Genomic DNA, 22,737 nt, shown 5'->3' on the forward strand with positions numbered 1-22,737 from the left:
CCCCACTTAAAGTACTTAAACTACATTTGATTTCTCTTTGATTCACTATGGTCATTATGCAATCAAATAATTTAGCTTATTAGCTTACTAATAAGCAATCAAATCATACTAGGAAACAAACAGAACAATATAAACAGTGCTGGGTTTCACTTACCTTTGCTACTGGTTCGTGCACGCATGCGCACTCGCTTCGCTCATGTGCACACCACTTCTGCGCATGCGCAAAGCATATTTGATGATGTCTGGGCGGGTGGGCAGAGCCTCCCGCTGCTGCTGCTACTGGTTCGCCCAAACCGGGGCGAACTGGTAGCAATCCACCACTGAATATAAATATGTGCTGGAATAGACTGTATTCCAGGACATATTTATGTATGAATGGAGCTCAAATTTCCATTGCAAAGCAAGGCAGTTGTTAAGTGAATGGTGCCCCATTTTGCAACCATTTTGCTATGCTTGTTAAGTGAATCATGCAGTTGTTAAGTGAATCTCGCTTCCCCCATTGGCTTGGCTTGTCGGAAGCTGACTGGGAAGGTTATATAAACAGTGATGAAGTTATATTATATTATACAGTTATATAATCATGTGATCATGGGGATGTTGATAAGTGTGAAAAATGGTCCTAAGTCACTTTTTCCAGTGCTGTTGTAACTTTGAACTGTAACTTACAACCACACCACTTAGCGATTGAAATTCCGGTCACAATTGTTGTAACTATCTCCTACAGAGGACTATCTGTAGGAAAATATTTGTAATTATGTAAGCAGCCGGACTCCTTTTTCTGCAATTGAGTGTCTAAATATTTGGGATGCTCATGCTTTGAACGTTATCTTCTGTTATTTGGAAGAAGTACTTTGATCAGGCCTATTTCTATATCAAATGCTATTGGGTCTGAGTTTGTGCATTGATAAGTAAACTCTTCCAGATTTTTTTTTTTTTTTATCTGAACTTTGTACCCCTTCCTTGTTCTGACTTTTCTTGACACTGGAATGTGACACTGGTTGATTAACTTTGCTTCTGTAATTTTTACAGGAATCTACGCAAGGACTTAAATGCAACGTCTACTGCAACATCTCCCGAGACGGAAGTCTATTATCTTATCTTATCTTCTTTCTTATGTTTTAGCAAGGGAAGCCCTGTAACTATATAAATTCCCTAAGTACAATTATTTTTAGAGAGCTAACATTTTATAGCTTTAATTCTATGCTATAAAAGCAACAAAAATGTGACTTTTAAAAGACTAACACAGTTACTGGATCAATTTGTGGGCCACAGTTTACTTTTTCAGATGTGTGAATACAAGATCCTGAGAGAGGAATATAGCAAATACCCACAGCTCGGATGTTGCTTCAATAGGATACTAATCTGTCCTTGGGATAAAGTAATCTTTAATGTAATGCTCTAATAAGAAGATATTTATCAGTTTGAGGTGATGTCTGTGCTTTATGGTCACTTGTTTAAATAAAATACAGGTAGTCTTCAACCTACAACTTCATTTAGTGATTGTTCAAAGTTGCAACGGCATTGAAAAAAGTGAGTTATGATGACTGTTTTTCACACTTAACAACTATTGCAGCATCCCCATCAGTGGTGGGTTGCCCCGGGTTCACACCGGTTCTATAGAACCGGTAGTAAAACCGGTGGGAGGCTCCGCCCACCGACCCCGATATCACCAAAATGCTTCTGCGCATGTGCAGAAGAGTGCGTGCGCATGAGAGCAAAGCAACCACGCGCGCATGGCCCCGTTGCGAACCGGTAGTAAAGGTAAGTAGAACCCACCCCTGATCCCCATGGTCACGTGATCAAAATTCAGATGCTTGGCAACTGGTTCATATTTATGACGGTTGAAATGTCCTGGGGCCATGCCATGTGATCAGCTTTTGTGACCTTCTGGCAAGCAAAGTCAATGGGGAATCCAGATTCACTTAACAACCGTCTTACTAACTTAACAAATGCAATGATTCACTTAACAACTATGGCAAGAAAAGTCGTAAAAAGGGGCAAACCTCACTTGACAAATTTTTCACTTAGGAACATACATTCAGGACTCTATTATAGTCATAATTTGAAGACTACCTGTAGTTGTATAGTGTATATTTAAACAATGGAAAGGGAACACAAATTACACCTACAGATAGTCTTTGACTTCAATGGTGGGTTTTAATCAGTTTTACTGCTGGTTCACATTGTGCACATGCTTTGCGCGCGATCGCCGCGATTGCATCCTACAAGTGCTTTGGGAAAAAATACAGCTGAGGCATGGCAATTGCCTCTGCCGCGTCTTACAGCTGACCAAAAAAAAAAAAAAACCCGAAATAAAGGTAAGTATAGCGCGGGGGCGGGAGGGAGGGCCCAAATGAAATTCAGAGCGAACCGGTTCGCTCTCTTATGAAGATTTCCACTACCGGCTCTCCCGAACTGGGGAGAACCGGTAGCAACCTACCACTGCTTGACTTACAATCACAACCGAGCCACAATTTTTATTGCTAAGCAAGACAATTGTGTTCTGAGTTTTAACACATTTTACAACCTTTTTAGCACAATTGTTAAGCGAATCACTGCAGCTGTTAAGTGAATCATGTAGTCGTTAAGTGAATCTGGTTTCCCCCATTCATTTTGCTTGTCGGAAGCTGACTGGGAACCTTACTTATGGTGATCACATGAACCCAGGACAGTGCCAACTGTCAGAAGCAGGGGTGGGTTCTAATTTTTTTTACTACTGGTTCTGTGGGCGTGGCTTATTTTGTGGGCGTGGCTTGATGGTCATGTGACAATTCTTTAGGATTTAGCAGAGGTACTGGTCTACCAGGCTTTTAACTGCTTGCAGAGCTGTACCGGTCTACTCATTTATTTTTGCAGGCACTGGTCTACTCATTTGTTTTTGCAGGCATCAGTCTACTCATTTGTTTTTGGAGACACTGGTCTACCACCACACTGCCTTTTAACACTGATCAGCTGTAGGGCAGCCCTTTGAAGCCCCATGGCAAGAGTTTAAACATTTTTTTTCCTTCTAGCTGATCAGCTGGGACTCAGGTGTCAGCAATAGATTGGGGGTGGGGCCAATAAAAGGTAAGAATAACGCGGGGGGGGAAGGGGGACGGGGGGGAGAACCGGTTCAGTGACGTCATATCATCACCGCTACTGGCTTGGCGGAACCAGGCCGAACTGGGAGGAACCCACCACTGGTCACAAGTACATGCCAGTTGCCAAGTATCCAAATTTTGATCACATGATCATGAGCATGCTGTAACAATCGTGAAAAACAACCCAAAGTCCCTTTTTTTCCACTGTTGTTGTAACTTTGAACTATCACTAAATGAATGGTTGTAAGTTGAAGACGACCTGTATACAAGAATTTCCTTCCCCAAGACATTGTTAGAAAGGCAGGGCTAATTCTAACATTCTGGTAGATATTAGATGTTATATTAGAAATGTAATATAAGACAATATAGCCCATGTTATATGCACCATGTAACAATAAGGTATTCTATAATGAATGAATAATGTCAATTATTAATATGTTTAATTACATTCATTAAATTAATTCATTAAAATATTTCTCAACCTTTCTAGAACCTAGTCTAATCTAATCTACCTTAATCAATCAACAAATAGCAGAGCAATGTGGCCAGGCAACCCCTGGTAGAGCAAGTTACGCAGTAACTTCCAAGCTTTCTTCTTCATGAAAAGACTTATCTTCACTCTTCTCCCCGTTTTTTATTAGGCCCTTATACTAGGTCTCGCTTTCAGAAAGGGCACTGAGCAAAAGGGGAGACATTCTTCGTCATTTAGATTGTTGCTAAAACTTTGGGTATTTTTGTTTCCTTTAAAGGCTTTTTTAAAAATTTTGCAATACGTGAGACCTCAATGGTTAATTGGTAAATTGTGTGTGACTGTGGCATGGAATTCCCCATAGTACTTGTTCCAAGTAGGTGTGCAACTAAGGATTCTATCTTAGGAATGTTTGGTCACTGAAAAAGTTTCAGTTGAGAAAGTCAGTTTTCTGAATCACAATTGGCTCATAGGTCACCACATTCTGGCTATACAGGTTGTCTTTGACCTCCGAAGCAGTAGCTGGATTTAAGATTAATAAACAGAAGACAAAATTTTTTTAACCAAAAACACGGTACAAAATGACCAGTTAGAATTAATGTATAAAACAGGCTTTAAGATTGAAAAACAGGTAAAATATTTAAGGGGTTACTGTTATGGATAAAACAATGTGAAAAATCGTGAGATGTTTTATTCCTACGGTAATAAACTTTTATATGCTCCGAGTTGGAAAGATCCTAGGATATCTACAGTAGACAAATGGTTAATAAAGATGACAGAATGGGCAACGATGGCCATTTTAACAGGGGTGGGCTGCTGGGGGTTCGGGAGAACCTCTAGCTAAGATTTTTTTAATTTTCCTTTTTCTTTTGGGAGGAAAATGTACATATTTTATTTTAGTCTTAAACTAAGATTTGAATGTCAACATTCTTTATATCCTTGAAAAAAGTCGGAAGTTATTCTTTCTGTATGTTTATGTTTTCCACTCTTTTTCTTTCTTTCTTTTTTTTACACTTCTATTCATATTCTTTTTTTAAAAAACTTATTGTTTCTCTGGATTGTTAGTTTATGCTGTGTGTGCTTTGCAAAATGTAATAACATTATTGGAAAATGAAAAAATAGCCACAATCTATCTTCAAAAGTGCAATTGAAATATATTCCCCCAATACATTTACCATCATTCAACAGTCAAATAAATTTAGAAATTCCAAAAGGGATTTCTAAAGGGACATAGAGACCAATCAAGTAAACATTCTGAAGTTTAAACTTAAGGAGAATTAGATGCTTATAATATTGCTAAGATGTTTATTGTATGCCACCTAGATTTGCTTCTTGTGAGATGGGTGGCTATATAAATGTGATAGATGAGTGGATGGGTGGATGGGAGGAAGGACGGAAGGAAGTACATTCTAAGACAAAAAGATAGGTTTGAAAATCACTGATGTAACCCATTGGTTTTAAAGCACTTTAATGACATCTATGCTCCCTATTTTTTGCTAACATACACTTTTACTTTATTTTACCTCTTCATTTGCCAGGATATCAGTCCTATAAAAAGCATTTGAATCATGCTTCAGGCCAGTGGTGGGTTTCAAAAATGTTTACTACCAGTTATGTGGGTGTGGCTTGGTGGGCATGGCATGGCTTGGTGGGTGTGGCAGGGGAGGGATACTGTAAAATCTCCATTCCCTCCCCACTCCAGGGGAAGGATACTGTAAAATCTCCATTCCCTCCCCAATCCAGGGAAAGGTTACTGCAAAATCCCATTTCCTCCTGATCAGCTGGGACTAGGGAGGCAGAGAAAAGATGGGGGTTGGGCCAGTCAGAATTTTTACTACCGGTTCTCCGAACTACTCAAAATTTCTGCTACCTGTTCGCCAGAACTGGTCAGAACCTGCTGAAACCCACCTCTCCTTCAGGCCCATTAAAAATTGCCTCATGCGTGGTGTTGCTCCATCCATCCACTGCCTCAGGCACGCATATCTTTCTTAATCTTATTTGAAGAAAATAGTGGTTGAATTGGAAATCCTTTTCATATAGAATGATGTGCAATTAAGGAATGATGTCCAAAGGAATGTGAGCTTAGAATCCACAACTGTGGGATTTCTAAGCCACCCGACTCAATGAACCATTCCACATTGCATGGAATTTGTACCTTGCATTTGAATACCCAGAAATTTCTGGGGATCCAGTAGTTATTCGAGATTTAAAAAGAAGACAGTCACAAAATATTAATTATTGTAACAAACCTCTGAGTTCTGATGGCATCCATCTGAAAGATATTAAAGAAAACTCAAATGGGAAATTATTGATATATTTTCTAAGTGAGAAAATATAAATTGTCACTCAGATATGGCTCAGTGCTAAAGCCTGGAAATTAGTCTTTGTGAAGAAAAATCAGCATGAATTCTACAAAGGTGTCAAATCAGTCTTTTAGACTTTCTTCAGAATGCCAGATTGCAAATAAATTTGCAACATTATAATGTTCTTATATACAAAGCAATGGTATGTCCACATTTTTAGCTATTGCATAATGTTCAAATAGATCTTTATAGAGGTTTTCTACATTATCTATCATTCCTAAAATAGTCTTAAAATGAAATATGCAATTCTGATATTGATAGATGGGAGTCATTAAACTTTACCCTTGGGGGAAAGGTAAACACTTTCAAAATGAATCTTATTCCCAGATTAATTTTTATTCTGAGAGAATCCCAGGTCATGTGCTTAGAAAATATCCCATATTCTTGGATCCCTTGATTCCAAGAATATTGCACAAAATGCAACTACCAATTAACACAGAAGAATTTGGTTTTCCAAATCTGGAGCTATATAATCATACTTACCTATTATCAAATATTAAATATTGGAAACCAAGAGTTGGTGTTAATTTTCCAATTTGGACAACTTTGGAATTTAAATATATATCACCTTTGATTGAATGGATGGTATGATTATCAAAATACAGTAGAACTCTAGTATGTCTGGAAACAATTATGTCAGTTAGAAAATTATGAAATGTAATGTCTATTAAAAGAAGATTTGACTCCTTTTTCCATGCTAGATTGACTTTATGGGAAAACTCAATTATAAAAATTGGGAAATAGATGGTAATATGGAAAATGTTGATGGAAGCGGGCATTTGACTTTGGACCAACTAATACACAATGAATATTTAGTATGTTAATAGAATAACTTTATTGTCACTTTGAATGTACACTAATCGGCATATATTAAAATGAAATTTTGTTGCATACAGCTCTCAAAAGGTCATTACTTCCAAAATATACACTACATAAATAAATAAACACAATACAAAATTATGCATATACCCACATATATTATATGACACAGAGAAACAACACAGTCTTGTCCGGATGTATACATGTACATGGTGAGAAAAACGAATCTTGCGAGTTTACCAGATGGATGGCATAGGGAACAAAGCTGTTACAGAATCTGGTAGTCCTGCTAGAAATACTTTAAAATCACACAATGACATGTGGAGAGATCAGTTCAGATGGTTATTTATCTGCACCCCCAGGTACTTAATACTGTTGACCACCTCTATAGCTATATCCTTGATACGGAGTGGAGTATGACCATGCCGGCTCTTTCTAAAGTCTGCAATGATCTCCTTTGTTTTATTAACATTTAGAACCAGGTTACTTTTATTGCACCAGTCCACCAGAGACTTCACCCCTTCCCCATAAGCATCTTCATTGTCATCCCGGATACGTCCCACCCAATAGTGAAATTCAATTTTTTTTACTACCAGTTCTGTGGGCGTGGCTTGGTGGGTATGGTGTGGCTTGGTGGGCATGGCAGGAGAAGGATATTGCAAAATCTCCATTCCCATCCCACTCTAGGGGAAGGATACTGCAAAATTCCCATTCCGTCCCCACTCCTGGGGGAAGGATATTGCAAAATCTCCATTCCCACACCTCTCTGGGGCCAGCCAGAGGTGGTATTTGCTGGTTTTCTGAACTACTCAAAATTTCCGTTACCGATTCTCCAGAACCTGTCAGAACCTGCTGGATTTCACCCCTGGTTCTACCATTGCTGTGTCAACCGCATACTTCACAATAAGATTCATAGCAGATTTGGCACAGCAGTCATGGGTCATCAAGGTGAACAGTAGCAGACTCAAGACACAATCCTGTGGGGAACCCATACTCAAGGAGATGGAGCCAGAAACTTTTTTTTTCAACTCGCAGAAACTCATGTGGGCATTATCAATAAAGATATCCAGTATACAATTACTGGATAAAGAAGTATTTAAACCTAATAGGCCCAGTTTGTTTACCAAATGCTAAGGAATGAATGTGTTGAATGCCAAAGTAAAATCAACAAACAGCATTTGCACATGAGTATTCTCCTCCAGGTGCACCCAAGCTAAGATGAAGCACACAGGAAAGTGCATCTTTTATAGAGCAGTTCTTGCAATAGGCAAACTAATGAGTCAAATATAGGGGGAAAGCATGAAACCATATAGTCCTTTACCAATCTCTCAAACACTTCATCATAATGGAAGTGAATGCAACTGAATGGTAATCATTAGCAATAGCACTTAGACTTATATTCCACTTCACAGTGCTTTTACAGCCCCCTCAAAGCAGTTTACAGAGTCAACATATTGCTCCCAACACTCTGGGTCCTCATTTTACTGACCTCAGAAGGAGGGAAGGCTGAGTCAACCTTGAGCCTGGTGAAATTTGAACAGTGGTGGGCTTCAAATTTTTTAACAACTGGTTCTCTGCCCTAATGACTGGCTGGGTGGGCGTGGCTGGTGGTCATGTGACTGGGTGGGTGATGTCACTCATCACACCTAGCCCCGCCTCTCGGCCACTTGCCTCAAAGGCAGAGGTAGGATTCAGCTGGTTGGGGCTAATCCCACCACTGGCTAGCCCTGCCCCCGCCTTGTCTAGGACAATATTTTGTTGGAGATGTAATCAGGATAATGCTTCTTTAAGGCACATATTTTTTACAATGTCCTATACTTATTACGTTTTGGGGGAAAGTAGTGGATTAATTACTAATATGACTGTGTGACAAAAATTAAAATGTTCAGAAAATAATATTCTCTCAAATTACACATTTATTTCATGAAATTTGACAGTTGGACAATGTAAATGGATTCTCCATGCCCTTACTATGGCCGAAAGATTGATAATGCAGCATTGGAAAGATAAATATACGGTCCAATTTACCCAATGGATTAAAGTCATTATTGCCACCTATGGTAGACTGCCTAAAGATGTAGACTTTGTATGGCTAATTCAAAGGATATATGGGATGCATTTATACAAAGTACAATAAGTTAAAGATGAATGATAGTTATATAGATGTGTGTATGTATATGTATATGTGTGTGTGTGTGTGTGTGTGTGTGTGTGTGTGTGTGTGTGAACCTGAATAATATTTGTAATAGGTAAGTATATATTGCAGAATTGTAGAATTGTTTTAACAATATATTATAATTTGGGTTTTTTTAAATTTATTTTTTGTTTTTCTTCACTTTTTTAAAAAAGCACTTTTTATGCATGGTTTCTTTCTTTTTTTTGAGAATGTATATATCTACACTACAATTGTTCTTCTGTTCTATTAATTTTCTTTTTCTGTTATTGCTTTTAAAGCAATGAAAATAACTTATGCATTTCCTATGCAATATTCTAGGAATTCGCGACATGGCATTGTTGCTATAGAATGTGTACAATCCTAAATTTGCTTAAGCATATCAGGTGTCATGAACCATCATTTGCTGGAATAGCCCTGGGCGTAGTGATTGCATTATAAAACAAGAGAAAGGTTTTATGTCAGAAAGCCAGTTTTCTTGGATTCTCAACCACATTACTAGGCTATTCAGCACTATTTGCTCTCCATAAAATACAGTCAGTGCAATCAACTGATGGAAAGATGACGGAGTCCTTCTGTAAGTGAATTATCTTGTTCTGAGTTTCCAATGCAGGTTAAAATGCATAATTATTTGTAACTCAGTATTATAATAAGCCTATGAAGCCAGAGATTAAGACCCTGATCTTTCTATTGAAAAAGATCTGAGGAGAATAGGAGTTGTGTTTCTGTGTAGTAGAATAAGCTAAACTTATTTTTATCATTTCGTTTTTCTGTGATACACTGCGCCATGCTGAGTGATGATAGGAGAAGTCAATGTATGGAAGACACCATATTAGGAACCGTTAGGATTAAGCAGATCAATAATCTGATTTTGTATAAATGAATGAACCAACCAACCTTTTATTAAACTAGTAGGTTAACTGTGAATGCAGTAGGATGAATTCCCACAGTTAAAATTTTTTAAATAGAATGTTTGGATCCCATTGCCAGAAGTATTTGACTTGGAATGCCCACTTCTAAAGTGGCATCAGCTGAAATTTGTGTGTATCTCTGTGTAGTGGAGTAAATGAAAGATTGTTGATTTAAGATATTTTGCCACATATCGAATAAAAAAAAACTTAGCATATTAGTACTTGCATTCCTCCATTTATTTTATCTTCTGCTGTAGTGTTGCTATAAAGCAAATTTTCTAATGGAAATTCATGACACAGATCTTCTTTGATTACTCATTTTTAGATCTTTTGTGGGGTTTTCCAGATCTCATAAACGCAAGTGAGATAGAAGCTATGAAATGACAGAATAAAGCATGCAGAATTATTATAATTATATCATTCAAGTAGAAAGCTTTTGTTTTGCCCCTCAATTAATTTCAAAAATAAGTTTATTAGATCATGGATCATAAGAGGAAATCTTAGAATAGCATGGGAGTTGAAGAACAGGGAAAAGTGACATATCAGGGCTGCCACATTTTTGTTTATTCTTGTTGGGTTCCATTACTTTTTAATTTTTACTTTGTATTATTATATTATTAGCTTTAACTATATAAACTACTCAGTGCTGCTTACATAAGATGAGCAGCCATATAACTTAAATGTTACAGAAACATAATTAATTGGATTTAGATTATTTTTAACTTTGTGCAAATTATTGAAAACAATTTGGAATTCCTCAGGATAATTACAATATTATAAATTCAACTGCATAAAATATATTTTAAAAAATCCTCTGTGTTACAGTATATTGCAAAACACATGGAATATATATTTACAATGACTATGATAATGACTATGATAATGATCTATCACTATTGTCGTATGTACACTGAGAGTTTATGGACTGGAGACAAATTCCTTCTGTGTCTAATCACACTTGGCCAATAAAGAATTCTAATTCTAATTCTAATTCTAATTCTAATATAAGGGTGTGATTCCACATCCAGTTGGCTTGCCTTTATATTGAATTTTTTTGGGAAATCCATCATCAACAATATTTTAACCCATCATTAACACGATTTTTCATTTCCAACCATACCCAAGACTTTTCATAAAAATCATACTGGATTATTAATAGAATTAGCTAGATTTTTTTTGATATGGCTGGTGGGAATGTTCTTACATTAATATTAACCCCAGTCCCAGTGATGAAAGCCAATTTTTTTTGCTACCGGTGGCTTGGTGGGCATGGTAGGGGAAGGATACTGCAAAATCCCCATTCCCTCCCCACTCTTGAAGGAAGACTATTGCAAAATCTTCATTCCCACCCCATTCTGGGGCCAGCCAGAGGTGGCATGTGCCAGTTCTCCGAACTACTCAAAATTTCCGCTACCGATTCTCTAGAACCTATCAGAACCTGCTGGATTTCACCTCTGCCCAGTCCTTGTCAAAACATAGACACGCTCATGCAGTTTTCTTGGCAACAGCTTCAGAAGTGGTTTACCATTCCCTGTTTCCTACAGCTGAGGGAGAGTGACTGGCTGAAAGTTCCCCAGCAAGCTTTGTGCCTAGAGCAGGACTAGAGCTTACCACCTCCTAATTTGTAGTCCTATGCCTTAACCACTACACCCAAAAATATCTGTTTCTCCCCTCTCCCAAAGAGGATGCCCAGTAGACATGCTGATTAGCTGCTGGGGATAAGAACAGAAAATTGGGGGAGGAGCCAAAGGGATTCAAATGTTCCAAACTGTGACAAAATGGACTCCATGTTGCAATTTTTTTCAATCTATTGTCCATACTCTAAAATATTCAAAAGCGGTTAGATGCAAGTGAAGTAGATATAAGTAAAGAATAAAAGAGATATTTAGGGTAAAGATAAATTATTACCTGTTTTTGCTTATTTCTAGTACTACTTCTCTTGGTACTATTCCTGGGTGTGCCCAGATCAGAAAATCATGTTACCAATGTGGAAGACTGTTTCAGGGAGCCTGAATATGAAAACTGGCTGGCTACTGCCAGGGATGGTCTAAGAAAGACCTTGAAACCTAAGACCATTGTGATTGTTGGAGCAGGAATTAGTGGATTGACTGCCGCCAAATTACTCAGAGAAGCTGGACATCAGGTAATTACCCAATTGCCTTTTTACTCAGCTGATGAAAAGGCAAATTAAATGTGTTTGGGATGGTTTCTGAACACAAGGAGTCATTGGGATGGGCAAGTAGAAGTAGTCTTTGACTTTCAACTGTTTGTTTAGTGACCTTTTGAAGTCACAACGCTACTGAAAGAAGTGAGTTATGACCACTCTTCATACTTACAACAGCATCCACATGGTCGCATGATCAAAATTTGGATGTGTGGCAACTGGCATGTATTTATGATGGTCATGTGAATTACCATTTGCAACTTTCCCAGCTGGCTTCTGATAAGCAAAGTCAATGGGGGAAGCTGGGTTTGCTTAACAACCGTGTGATTTGCTTAACAACTATGGCAAAAAATGGTAAAATTGGGCACACCTCACTTAACAACTGCCTTGCTCAGCAATGGAAATTCTGGTCCCAATCATGGTTGTAAGTTGAGAACTACTTCTATAATATTTGATGTATAGCACTTAGCGCTTAGCTATAGCACTTATATACCACTTCAGAGTGCTTTACAGCCCTCTCTAAGCTGTTTAGAGAGTCAGCATATTGCCCCCAACAAACTGGGTCCTCATTTTACCGACCTCTGAAGAATGGAAGGCTGAGTCAACCTTGAGCTGGTGAGACATGAACTGCCAAACTGTTGGCAGCCAATGATCAGCAGAAGTAGCCTGCAGCCTGAATAATATAAAGACTAAAAATTAATTATTATTTGTGAATATTTACTTCAATTATCTGAATTTTTGATTTAATTGATGGTCTCCTAGAGGAGCCAGTATAGTGTAGACATTAAGACAGCAGGCTAGAAACTGGGAGACTGTGAGTTTTAGTTCTGTCTTAGGTTCAAAGCCAATTGGATGTCCCTGGGCCAGTCTCTCTTTCTCAGACCCTGGAAGGAAGCAATGGCAAATCACTTCTGCAAATACTTTGCCAATAAAACTGTAGGGACTTGTTGAAGTAGGCTTTGAGAGAGGGAGGAGGAGGAGGAGGAATTAAAGTACCAAATTTTATAATAATTGCTCTAATATATTAATAGCCAACAGAGAATATAACTCCAGCCAATAAGGGTTTGCAAAGGTAAATCAAGGCTCATGTGAAATCAAAGGGAGATTTGCAAGGGGAGGCGTACATAGGTACAGATCACCAAACACTTAATGAGAAGAGAGGGAAATTAGAACAATCCATTCTTCATTGGTACTCTTTTCTCCTAGGTTGTAATCTTGGAAGCCAGTAACCGTGTGGGAGGACGCATAAAGACTCACCGAGAAGAGGACTGGTATGTGGATGTGGGACCGATGCGATTGCCCAAAACTCACAGGTAAGGTTGATTGAAAGGTCTTTCTCCATCCATCATCTGATGTGAGAGGCAAATTCATTCACATTTAATAAATTGTTGCCTTCCTGAAATGCTAGGTATATTGTTAGAAAAATGAGAACCGTTAAATTGAACAGGATAGCAGTTGTGTTGATAAGGACTTGGCTCTGAAAACTATCCAGAAAGCTTGCACTAGTACATATTGCAACATCATTTCTGGGTGGCCCATATAAAAGTAAAACTCATTTAAAGACATCTAATAACAATAGCCCAGGGGTGGGCTGCTGGGGGTTCGCAGGGGTTCGGGAAAACCTCTAGCTAAGATCTGTGCAGTTTGGAGAACCCCCAAATCCCACCTCTGGCTGGCCACCCCTCCCCTCTCAGGAATCCCCATGTGGCCCATTTTGGATACAGGTAACTGCAGGGCACGCATGGAGGCTCGGGGAGGGTGAAAAATGGGCCTATTGGAAGTTTGGGAAAGCAGGAAACAGGCCCATTTCCAGCCTCCAGAGGCCCTCCAAAGCCTGGGCAGGCTGTTTTCGCCCTCCTGGAGGCTTGAGGAAAGCCTCTGGAGCCCAGGGAGGGCAAAAACGCTCCCCCCGCTGTGGTGCAGGAGGCTGACTAGGCCACACCCACCATGGCCACACCCACCGAGCAACCAGGCAGAGAACCCCTTACTAAAATTTTTGAAGCCCACCCCTGCAATAGCCATAATAAATCTCGAGTGGTAGTGGTAGCCAATTTCATGGGCCGCGTCAATGTCCTAAACCTGGGGAAATGGCCACATTTTTAAAGTTTTCAGAAATGCCAGCTATGTCAAGGCCAGCTAGATTTTGGATGGTGGTGGAGAGTTCCAGAGAGCAAGACTAGAATTGTGTAATTTTGGAAACTGTACTATTATTTCAAACTTTTGTATTAAATTAAGGATAGATACTTCCTTGAAACTGTTTGACTCTCCTATAAAGACTGTTTCTGTCATGGAAAGCTGAGGTGTGAAACTTTTTTAAAAATATAATTTTACAGTGGGGGTTATACCAATTAATGGAGGATCTTGTCTTGCTATCAAAGCAAGTACTGTATTTTTCAGAGTATAAGACACACCTTTCCCCCCAAAAAAAGAGGGTGAAAATCTGGGTGCATCTTATACTCCGAATGTAGCCCCACCTAGCTTCTCAAATGGAGGTTTCAGAGGCTGAAAAAAGGACCAGAAACGAAGCTTCAGAAAAGAAGCCCCCAAACAGAGCTTCAGAAAAGCCCCCAAACAGAGCTTCAGAGGCTTTTTTTTTCTGAAGCTCTGTTTCGGAGGCTTTCAGAGGCAGGAAAAAAAGTTTTTTCTGAAACAGAGTTTCAGAAGTTTCAGAGGCAGAAAAAAAAGCAAAAACAAAAAAAAAAAGCAAGGCACAGAGCTCACAATCAAATGTTGCTAAAATTCACCTCTAGGAACAGCTGATTGGGGGTATTCTGGGAGGCTGCTCCACCTGCCAATCAGTTTTTTTCTTATTTTCCTCCCCAAAAACTAAGGTGCGTCTTATACTCAGGTGCGTCTTATACTCCGAAAAATACGGTAGTCATTAGGATTGCAAGCTATTACCTGGATAATGATCAGTCTGTTTCTAAGGTGCAATTCCAGGAGAACAATGGTAGGGACAGACAATTGTCCTCGGTGGTCATTGAGAACCAGATAAAGCTAGAGCAGAACAATCCTTAATCTGACAAATTTGTGTTTTTCTCTTGCTGTGATAAAGAAATAAGTTCACAAATAAATCTGGGTTTCTTTTTCCCTTCACAGAATTGTACGTGAATACCTTAAAAAGTTCAAACTTCGTCTAAATCCATTCAATCAGACTGATCAGAATGGCTGGTATTTAATTCAAAATGTCAGGCAAAAAATGACACCCCACAATCCTGAAAACTTTGGATACCAACTTAACCCCAATGAGGAGGGAAAGTCTGCAAGCCAGCTGTTTGATGAGACTCTGAACAAGGTAGTTTAAAGGAGTAGACTGGATGTACAAGCAGAAAAATCTAATGTACTCGTATACTTTTCTTTCTTTTCTTTTTTTTTAAATTTGATTTATATGCCGCCCTTCTCCGGAGACTCAGGGCGGCTTACAATGTGCTCAGCAATACTTATACTTATGGTTTGTATTTTGAGAGTGGTAGATCAGGGATGATATCAGGGATGGGAAAGGTTGGGGAAGGCTGCTATAATACTTACTGAAACAATGTGCATAAAGCACTTTATATCACATACAAAATATTATATTAAATGACATGAAATATTTAAAAAGTGCACATTAAATAACAGAGCCACACAATTCAATCTAGTTTTTAATTATTTTAATAGTGTTAAGGATTTTTAAATAGTTTTGATGGTTTTAGAGCCATGGTAGTGCAGTGGTTTAGAGTACAGTACTTCTGCTGACTGCTGTCTGCCTGCAATTTGGCAGTTCAAATCTCACCAGGCTCAAGATTGACTCAGCCTTCCATCTTTCCGAGGTAGGTAAAATGAGGACCCAAATTGTTGGGGATAATATACTGACTCTGTAAACCGCTTAGAGAGGGCTGTAAAGCACTGTAAAGCGGTATATAAGTCTAAGGGCTATTAATATTTATATTATGGTTAAGCCACCTAGAATCACTTTGCATATTAAATGCAAAGCACGATTTGATAAAATTGTATCTACTTATCTCTTATTATTTAAGAGATAAGTAAATACAATTTTATCAAATGGTGCTTATACAAAAATCAATCTGTCTGTCTATCTATCATCTATCTATCTATCTATCTATCTATCTATCTATCTATCTATCTATCTATCAAATTTATATTGCCGCCTATTCGCCCATGGCGACTCAAGGAGGCCCTCCAGAATATAAAACCACATTTAAAACCATAAAACTAATTAGATAGATAGATAGATAGATAGATAGATAGATAGATAGATAGATAGATAGATAGATAGGCAGGCAGGCAGGCAGGCAGGCAGGCAGGCAAGCAGACCCTCATTATGTGAAAATATTATTCACTATATGTTTCTGCAACTGCTTTGATATCTTCAGTTACCTATAATATATAAAGCCTAAAGCTTTATATTATATACATATACATAAACCTATACATAAAACAAAATTATCTTTATTTGTATTTGCCATATAAATCCCCATGAATGTGAATTTTACTCATTTTACTACATAACCTGATGACCAACTAATCCATTTAGTTCTTCAGTTAGAGGCATGGCATTATACATTAAACATGAGATATGGATAAGGATTCCATACATCACATTCAAAGTCTTTTGTAAATCAAACTTAGCTGGAGGAATTTAGTTGTAAACTTCAGATGTGTTTTCTAACTCATTATATATATATATTTCTTATACTAAAGTACTCCAGTTTATGAAAAAAGCAGGACCACTGGAACCTATCATAAACTTACTTGGCATCAGGGGTGGGTTCTAATTTTTTTTACTACTGGTTCTGTGGGCGTGGCTTATTTTGTGGGCGTGGCCTGATGGTCATGTGACAATTCTTTAGGATTTAGCAGAGGTACTGGTCTACCAGGCTTTTAACTGCTTGCAGAGCTGTACCGGTCTACTGATTTGTTTTTGGAGACACCGGTCTACTCATTTATTTTTGGAGGCACTGGTCTACCCATTTATTTTTGCAGGCACCGGTCTACTCATTTGTTTTTGGAGGCACCGGTCTACCACCACACTGCCTTTTAACACTTATCAGCTGTAGGGTGGCCCTTTGAAGCCCCACGGCAACAGTTTAAACAGTTTTTTTCCTTCTAGCCGATCAGCTGGGACTCAGGAGGCAGCAATAGATTGGGGGTGGGACCAAATAAAAGGTAAGAATAATGCGGGGAGGCAGCGGGGGGGGCAGAACCGGTTCAGTGACGTCATATCGTCACCGCTACCGGCTCGGCAGAACTGGGCCAAACCAGGAGGAACCCACCACTGCTTGGCATGTATAACAAAGCACCTGAATATACGATATTTTTAATTTTATTCATTACATGTAATAATAAATGTAATTCCAAAAGGCGCTGAAGACCTGGTTCTGCCAGTGGGCCTAGGGAACCCAGAGTGGGATGGAGCCCATTAAATGGCTCATGTGAACCATTTGACGGGGCAGGGTGGTTTTATTATTATTTTATTATTATATTAATCTATCTATCTATCTATCTATCTATCTATCTATCTATCTATCTATCTCCATCATTAGCCCTATCTATCTATCTATCTATCTATCTATCTATCTATCTATCTATCTATCTATCTCCATCATTAGCTCTATCTATCTATCTATCTATCTATCTATCTATCTATCTATCTATCTATCTCCATCATTAGCCCTATCTATCTATCTATCTATCTATCTATCTATCTATCTATCTATCTATCTCCATCATTAGCCCTATCTATCTATCTATCTATCTATCTATCTATCTATCTATCTATCTATCTATCTATCTATCATCTAACATGTCAATCTGGCAAATGTCCTAGAAAAGTTGCAAGCTGGTATTATATACAGGATATTAATTTTCCTGTTTCATAGGAATCAGGTGAAAACAGAGGCTGCATTTAATGTGAAAGTGGTCATCCCTTCTCAGATGTGTTTTCCCAAAAGAGAGCAGGTCTTCTTAATGAGCAAAGGAGAACATTCAAGTAGTGATACAAATTACACAAAGCAAAACAGGAGAGATATTTTTTTTTGCTTCATTTATATGGGGAGACCAACTTAGTTTAAACTTCAAGGCAAATACAAACTGGAAGGAAGTTGCAACTAACTATATGTATTCTCCTACTCAGGTCACAGACAACTGTACTCTTCTGAAGGAAAAATATGATTCATTTTCCACAAAGGTAAAACTGATATTATTCATTCTTCTTACAAAGTGAAAAATCTTCTTCAGATGATTATGTTGTTCCCAATAATATGATTATAAAAATAACATCAGCAGTTTAGGCAGGGGTGGGGGTTCGGCAGGGTTCGGGCGATCCTGTAGCCAAGGATTGCCGGGGTTTGGTGAACCCCCAAATGCCACCCCTGGCTGGCCACGCCCACCCCACCCCTCCCAGGAGTCTCCACACAGCCTGTTCATCATTCCAGGTAAGTGCAGAGGCAGTGCAGAGGGTCTGGAGGGCAAAAACCAGGCCTACCGGGAGGTCCAGAAGTCTGGAAATGGGCCTGTTTCTGGCCTCCAGAGGGCCTCTGGACCCTGGGGGAAGCAGTTTTTGCCCTCCCAGAGGCTCAAAAAAAGCCCCCGGAACCTGGGGAGGGCAAAAATGCCCTCACTCACCGTGGTGCAGGCAGCCGACTAGGCCATGCCCACCGTGGCCACACCCACCCAGCAATGGAGCAGCGAACCCATTGCTAAAGGATCTGAAGCCCACCCCTGAGTTTAGGGTTATGAGTATGGGATTAAAGAAGAGTGAACCACATTAATAACTTGCTATAGCTTTTCAACACTAATAATAAGGGAAACAGTCACATTCAACTGACAATGCAGTTTTGAACCAGTCTAATGGATGAACTGCAACTCCGCTAAAGTCCATGGTTTTTCAAGTTCGCAATGTAGTTTGCCAATTTAAAAAAAATCTATCAGAGGAAACTTGCAGAAAATTAGATGTATTAAGAAGCAATGTACAAAATATATTGTACAAAATTAATTGCCAAGCCTAGGCATGTTTATCAAAATTCTAAGGAAAAGAAAAATATATTTGGAGAAATGTATATCAAACTGATATACATTTTATTATGAACATGGTTAGAACTGCTCAAAATGGTAGGGAATTGCCTGGTTGAATTTATCAGTGGGGGAAAAAACCCCAAAGGAAATGAAAACACCTGCAGCTGACAGAATTGTACAAAGAGATTACTAAAAAATAAAAATCGACACCTGCATTCATCCTTTACTCACTGTGCATCATCCTATATTAATGTCAAGGTCAAAGTATCAGGACAATCCATTAAAATGCAGCATAGAAGATTTATTCAAGCCTACACCGAAGAATCCGGTCAGCTAAGATTCAGCATTACATTAGAGCTAGATAAGGGTGAATGGAATTCAGAAGGGGATGGACTTGGACTATCTGTGGGAACCTAATGACTCTGAGCTGATGATGCACATAACTCCACCCACTCACCCCACTCCATTCTGCCTGTTCTCCTACAATTAACAACATAACTGGTTTTGTAGAAAGAGAATTTAATTCCTTTTCCCCTGCTGTTGTCAGGGTATAGGGGGGAATTGGCAGTATAACTTCTTATTGTTTTGAGGCAGAAAGGGTCACGAACGTTGGGGATTGCCCCTGTGATCCACACTTTTCAGGATCTGCCACATGCCACTTACCTTCATGTGGTATTTTCTCTCTGTTGGTATACCCTGCAGCTGACGGGAGGCGTCTCTTACAGCTTCATTCGTAAAGTGGCTTCAAAGAATGCTCTTCTGCAGCCTTTGCAGCCTACAAAATCCATGAGAAATCCTGTCCCGTTCTCAACTGATTTTCAGAGGCTCCAAATGACATACAAGAGCATAGTCCTCTTGCATGACCTCCAAGGTCACCTCCCCAGAAAATCACATGAGAATGGGGCATGCTTTCGAGAATAGTTGTTGTTGGATGTGGGTGAACATTGGCATGTCACCCAAAACATCAGGGAGTGTCACCTTTGACCAGTGGTGAAATCCAATTTTTTTTACTACCGGTTCTGTGGGTGTGACTTGGTGGCCATGGCTTGGTGGGCATGGCAGGGGAAGGATACTGCAAAAACTCCATTCCCTCCCCACTCCAGGGGAAGGATATTGCAAAATCTCCATTCCCACCCCACTCTGGGGCCAGCCAGAGGTGGTATTTGCCGATTCTCCGAACTACTCAAAATTTCTGCTACTGGTTCTCCAGAACCTGCCAGAACCTGCTGGATTTCACCCCTGCCTTTGACACATGTGTCATAGGTTTGCTATCATTGTGGTAGCCTATGGATGTATTGCTTCCTTCATTCACCTGCCTACTGCACTTTTCCAGAAACTTTGGTTCTTGACCGCCTAAGGTTGTCTGCCTTTGCATTAGATCCATGCAATCAAAGAATTCTACTGTATATTCATGAGTGACAAAATTCAATATTTCCCCCATCAAATGTTCTTTGTATATTAGGAATATCTCATTAAGGAAGGAAATTTGAGCAAAGGAGCTGTTGAGATGATCGGTGATTTCCTGAATGAAGAATCTGGATTTCATAACTCATTCCTTATTTCTGTTATGGATCATTTCATTTTTTCGAATAGCAGGTAAACAAGATGGTGGGAAGGGGGAGGGGGACCAAAGGCTACTTTTTAAAATAGTTTATTTCATGTATTATTTCTTTCATTTAGTGCATTTCTTGTTATTTATTTTGATAGTTAAATTTTTTCTCTAGCTTTTTTTTGAATATAAATTATATTTACTATCTTCTTGGCGATTATGACAGTTAAAATAGTACTGAACAGAAACAGAAACTAATCTTTGACTTCAAGTAGATGGGCTAAAATAACTAGTATTGGACTGCATTGTCAAGTATTGTCAAGGTTCTGACTGATGAACCCAAGTAAATCAGTACTCCGAAACTCCATCTTCTTCAAAGCACTGATATATTGAGTACATCAATTGGGCACAGACGAGCTTAAAAACAACTCTGGCTATTTCCCGCTCTTTTGCATAGTTAAAAGTTAAGCATCCCCCCTCCCTCCTAGGTCGCAGGTCCTGTTGTCCAATTTGGGTGCTGTGTCATCTCCTTGGCAACGGGGTTCAGTCTCTAGTCAGTGGCGGTTGGGTTGACCTTGGTTCCCAGGAGATAGCAAATTGTTTTGGCAGGTCGGCATTCCAAGCCTCTTCCCCTCCTCCTCCCCCAAGCTGTGTGGTGACTTTGGAAATGGAAAGATGGCTGCGATAGGCCTGACCCGTTTCAGAGTTGACATTAATTGCATTCTCTTCAGAAACAAGGAACATTTTTTGAGATAACTTAGAAATAACTGATAAACTGTACTTGTATTTGTTTTTTTCCTTCTCTCAAATTCAGTTTTGATGAAATTACTGGTGGATTTGATCAACTTCCTCAAAGTTTCTTCCGGGAAATGGTTAGAATTGTCCATTTCAATTGCACTGTGGAGAAGATAGTTCGTGCCAAAAACAAAGTGAGAGTCTTCTACAAATGGTTGTCCAGGTCTACATCTCTGGTTGCTGACTATGTCCTCATCACAGCTACAGCAAGAGCCGCACGACTCATCAAGTTTGTGCCACCTCTTTCCATTCCCAAAACCCGGGCATTACGGTCTTTGACTTATGCAAGTGCTACTAAAATTGCCTTGGTTTGCACTGAGAAGTTTTGGGAGAAGGAGGGGATCCATGGAGGGAGATCAATCACAGATCTCCCATCACGAACAATTTACTATCCAAATCATAACTTCCCCCATGGAATAGGCGTCCTTCTGGCATCGTATACTTGGTATTCTGACTCTGAATTCTATACGACACTCAGTGATGAAAAGTGTGTTGATGTGGTGATGGATGATCTTGTGGAAATCCATCAAGTATCTAAAGTTTATCTCAAATCTGTCTGTGGCAAATATGTGGTACAAAAATGGACCCTTGACCAATACTCTATGGGAGCATTCAGCACATACACCCCATACCAGATTACCCATTATTCTCAGATACTGGCCCAGAATGAAGGGAGGATCCACTTTGCTGGTGAATATACAGCTCATCCACATGGTTGGATTGAATCTTCCATGAAATCTGCCATAAGGGCAGCAATTAATATCCATAATTCATAAAATAATAATTTATTGTGGAAGAATTTACTTGTTTATTGAAGAATAATTTACTTACAGAAGAATCATTTGGCTATGACTCCAGATACAAGTTTGGGAGCAGCTCATGGTGGTGTTAGCTCACAATGACAAACTATCAAAAGCTGCATGCCAACCAGACAATGCAAATAAAAACAACTAGTTATCAGAGAAACTTGGGAAAGTATGTCAGAAGTTGGGAGCATGACTCGGAAGAGTTATGATCATCACCTGCAGAAATTCAATTGCAACTTTCCCACTAAAAAATGTTCCAGCAAAACATGCATTAGTATTGCACAAGGACCTTATTTTTTGTTTAATCTGCAATTCCATATTAAATAGCAATAGCACTTAGACTTATATACCGCTTTACAGTGCTTTACAGCCCTCTCTAAGCAGTTGATAAAGTCAGCATATTGCCCCCCACAATCCGGGTCCTCATTTTACCCACCTCAGAAGGATGGAAGGCTGAGTCAGTCTTGAGCTTGGTGAGATTCGAACTGCCAAATTGCAGTCAGCTGGCAGTCAGCAGAAGTAGCCTATAGTACTTCATTCTAACCACTGCAAAGTCCAGATGGACTTTTTATCAATGATCCACATATTCTTGGG

At 39.2% G+C, this 22,737-nt stretch overlaps 1 protein-coding gene across 1 annotated transcript; it reads left to right on the forward strand.

Annotated features, from left to right (window-relative positions):
- The first annotated feature begins 9,465 nt into the window (after positions 1-9,465).
- On the forward strand, positions 9,466-22,113 carry LOC139312161 (L-amino-acid oxidase-like). Its single transcript, XM_070936726.1, has 7 exons — positions 9,466-9,481; positions 11,744-11,958; positions 13,186-13,292; positions 15,079-15,274; positions 18,113-18,166; positions 20,456-20,589; positions 21,357-22,113. Exons 1-7 carry the CDS (start codon positions 9,466-9,468, stop codon positions 22,111-22,113), a joined length of 1,479 nt encoding a protein of 492 aa, XP_070792827.1.
- The last annotated feature ends 624 nt before the right edge of the window (positions 22,114-22,737 follow it).

Source organism: Pituophis catenifer, unplaced genomic scaffold, assembly GCF_029215685.1.
Source record: "Pituophis catenifer annectens isolate HBS135680 unplaced genomic scaffold, rPitCat1.0.hap2 SCAF_2, whole genome shotgun sequence".
In the NCBI taxonomy this organism is placed as follows: Eukaryota; Metazoa; Chordata; class Lepidosauria; order Squamata; family Colubridae; genus Pituophis; species Pituophis catenifer.

What these genes read in the sequence shown, in the direction of transcription:
- LOC139312161 (XM_070936726.1), top strand. An exon ending in ATGATTCATTTTCCACAAAG is followed by an intron (nt 18,167 to 20,455) that starts GTAAAACTGATA and finishes TTTGTATATTAG; the next exon opens with GAATATCTCATTAAGGAAGG. An exon ending in TTCATTTTTTCGAATAGCAG is followed by an intron (nt 20,590 to 21,356) that starts GTAAACAAGATG and finishes TCTCAAATTCAG; the next exon opens with TTTTGATGAAATTACTGGTG.